At 36.5% G+C, this 3,104-nt stretch overlaps 1 protein-coding gene across 5 annotated transcripts in view; it reads right to left on the bottom strand.

Annotated features, from left to right (window-relative positions):
* The window catches only part of Rab11fip2 (RAB11 family interacting protein 2), a 97,379-nt gene extending 94,281 nt beyond the window's left edge, over window positions 1–3,098 (bottom strand). For all 5 annotated transcript variants that reach the window (XR_004516282.1, XR_782281.3, XM_033761390.1 and 2 more), the window contains exon 1: window positions 2,456–3,098. Coding sequence is in view for 3 of the 5 variants with exons in the window: in XM_033761390.1 (XP_033617281.1) it covers window positions 2,456–2,808 (353 nt within the window). In the remaining 2 variants the exon portion in view is untranslated. The remainder of the gene's footprint in view (window positions 1–2,455) is intronic.
* Window positions 3,099–3,104: the final 6 nt, after the last annotated feature.

Below are 3,104 nucleotides of genomic sequence, written 5' to 3'. Positions count from 1 at the left end.
AAAAAAAAAAAAAAAAAAAAAATCAACATCACCTACTTCTGTTGTTAAAAAAAAAAAAAATCAATGGATATTACATAACAGCATCAACAATTTTATCATTCACTTATTAAATACTGTATTAGTTCTTTAAATTGCATACCACAACCAACCCAAATATCCACCGAAGGGGGAGATACAAAAGTTCTCTATCCACTAAAAGGGTCTGGCCCGGGCCCTTTACCCCTCTTCCTTAAAAGAAAAAAGTATTTTCAAGTTGTAAAACAAGTAATAAAATACTTTTAACTATTCCATTTCTTCTCCTTTTATGACATGACCAGAAGACAACTTGTCTTCAGTATCAAAAAGTAAAAGGTGTCACATCCAGCAGTTTCATGGGACTTCAAGATCAGCTGGTAGCCTTCATCACTCATACCAGTTTTCTAAAAAGTACTTGGGAATATGCTGACAAGGTTTAGCAACATGCAGAATATTAACTGTCTTTCTTGCAATACACCAGTAGCTCAAGTCTGTCTCTTACTGTACCACATGTACAGCTGTGCTGGAAAAAGGAAGCTATTAAATATATTAAAAATCTAGAAATATTACCAATAAAGAGACTTCATCAAATATATGTTCCCCATTTATCCACAAAGAAAATGTTCAAGGTTTAATAACATATGAAAATCACCTGAATGCAAGTCCTGTTGATAATATTTCAAAGCACGCCCCCCCTGCAGTCCTAATCAATTTTATATAGAGACTACAATATGGAGGGTACTGTTTACGGCCACCTTTAGTGTAATTGATCCTGCCAAAGACAGGAATAAAACAAAAAGAAACTTTAAAATGTTCATTCTGAGACTCTTTCAGACTTGGGCCTACTTTAACTTAAAAAATGTATGCCTTGGAGGCCTGCACTGCATTATGCATTACTACTAAAAGCACCATATAAACACAGTAAGAAATTTGAAGTCAAAATATACGCAAAAGTTTATATTCAAAACCATTTACAAAGTATATACTGAGTCATCCCAAATTGACAATTTGAAACAAATTATTTGGTGATTTCTCATTTTTCATTTTAAATTTGATGAAGAATCCTGTATAGGAAATTGAATGCCACTTTTTAAGTATCAGACAGCTCTGCTATTAAAATCATTTGTAAACATGCAACTTAAGAAACCTTTCCCTTCTTTAAAAATACTTCTCTTCAACGAGTTTGAATTTTTACCATTTTTTCTCCTGCATCCCTAGTATTTCTCATCTTACTTCTTTCACCCTACATACAATGAATCTTAAAGTCCTGATTCAAAGCAAAACAATAAACTCCCATCACCAGAAGTTCAGAGGCAGTTAAGTATAAAAAAAGCAAGAGACAGTTAAGTATAAAAAAAGCAAGAGACAGTTGTTTTAAAATATAACAACACGAACTCAATGAAAATTATTGTACAATAGTTTTCAAAGAGTACATAAAGTTCAGTTATGACTGAAAGAAAAATCAAAACTACTTTGGAAATCTGAAGTATTCTTGTAAGTTCAATTCATTTTTCTCCTGTTAATTTCATTGATCTTAATGTTTTTTAGGGATTAAAAAAAAAACCTGTAAGGTTAAGGGTGGTTGAATTATCTATATCTGAAAATATTTTTTTCAATTTAAAATACAGACTAGTGTTCATTTGTATTGATTTTTTAAATTAAAATATATCTAACTCAAGCTTGAAAGCCTGAAAAGGCCGTATTTTCATTGAAGTCATTAAATCCCTTCATTATAAGAATGTAATCACTGTCTGAGATCTTACAACAGTTAATAAGGTCTAAACATACTAGCTTTGCAAAACTAACTCTGAAGTAATACAATAGCTCCAGTATACTGCAAATTCAAAGGAAAATGTCACTGAGTTCAAGATTGAGGACATTTGTGCGGACTTTCAAAAACTTTTAACACCTTTTTACTCTTAACAAGGTGTACCGGCCCTGAATAATGGTTAGGCTAAAATAAGGGCCAACTGTGTTTATAATTCTAAAGTGAAATACTGAGTTTTCAAATTGGTAATATATTGTTTGACAGTCACAGCGTTCAGCATAAACATTACATTAGAAGATTTAATTTTCTGATCTTCCATGTCGTGGGAAATTGTAATGTTTAAAGAACATAATTTGTACCTGCAACAGAACTAAACGGCTAAAACCAGTCCTTTTAAAAAAGTGAAATAATTTAATTTTCTTAAAATCCGGTGCAAAACATGTTTACCTCAAGACAGAAAGGAGGAATAATGGCTCATTAATCACTCCATTTAAACAATGTTTCATCACAAGGGCTATTTTTACTTGTCATGCAAATAGGGTGCTTAAAACTGGGTCATATTTCAATCCAAAACCAATGCCCCAAGCACACAAATATATTTCCAAGAACAGCAAATCCATAAATAAGGTATAGTCAAGCTCCCCAAAATTAAAAACAAATTACATAACTTACTCTGTTTTCCTTCTTTGTTTGTCCTCAAAGATGTCATTGAGATTGATTGCCACCTGCCCTAAAAATTTATCCAGCCCCACCAGAGATCTGTGCATAACTATAAGGAAAAGAATGTATTTCTCCGGATTCCCCTGCATTAGCAATCCAGGCAGCTCAAAGGAGGCCTCTTCCTTCCAGACTGGCTCAAGGGTTTTTTCAGCTACAGAGGTGGAATACTTTTCCTTGCCCAGCTGAATTATAGTGTATGTGTCATTGGTGCCACTTTTGCCTTTTGGCTTCAGATCTTTGGCTTGGAGCACTGTGACCTGCACGTGGGTTGGGAACCACTTTTGGGCTTGCTCGGACAGCATCATTCTGTCCTTTTTCTCCGCACTGAGTTCACAAGAGCAGGCAGCGCCCCTCCCGCGGGGAGAGCCTAATTCCTTAAATCACTGCATTCTCGGGGCATTTAACGGAGCCAGGACGACTGGGGCTTCCCAAGGTCCCTAGGGCTGATGTCAAAACGCCTCACGGGGGCAGCCTGCGGTCACGGCTGCTCTGGGGATCCCTTTCCTCTGGAAGAGCACAGGGGCCCACATCACCTGGCCACGCCGTCCAGGCCTCCGCGCCTCTGTCTCCACCTTCCCGCGGCACCCGCCTCGGGCACCGG

The sequence above is a fragment of the Fukomys damarensis genome, unplaced genomic scaffold, assembly GCF_012274545.1.
Source record: "Fukomys damarensis isolate Sample0158 unplaced genomic scaffold, DMR_v1.0_HiC HiC_scaffold_8, whole genome shotgun sequence".
NCBI classification, from domain to species: domain Eukaryota; kingdom Metazoa; phylum Chordata; class Mammalia; order Rodentia; family Bathyergidae; genus Fukomys; species Fukomys damarensis.
This window is presented reverse-complemented; position numbering and strand designations above follow the sequence as displayed.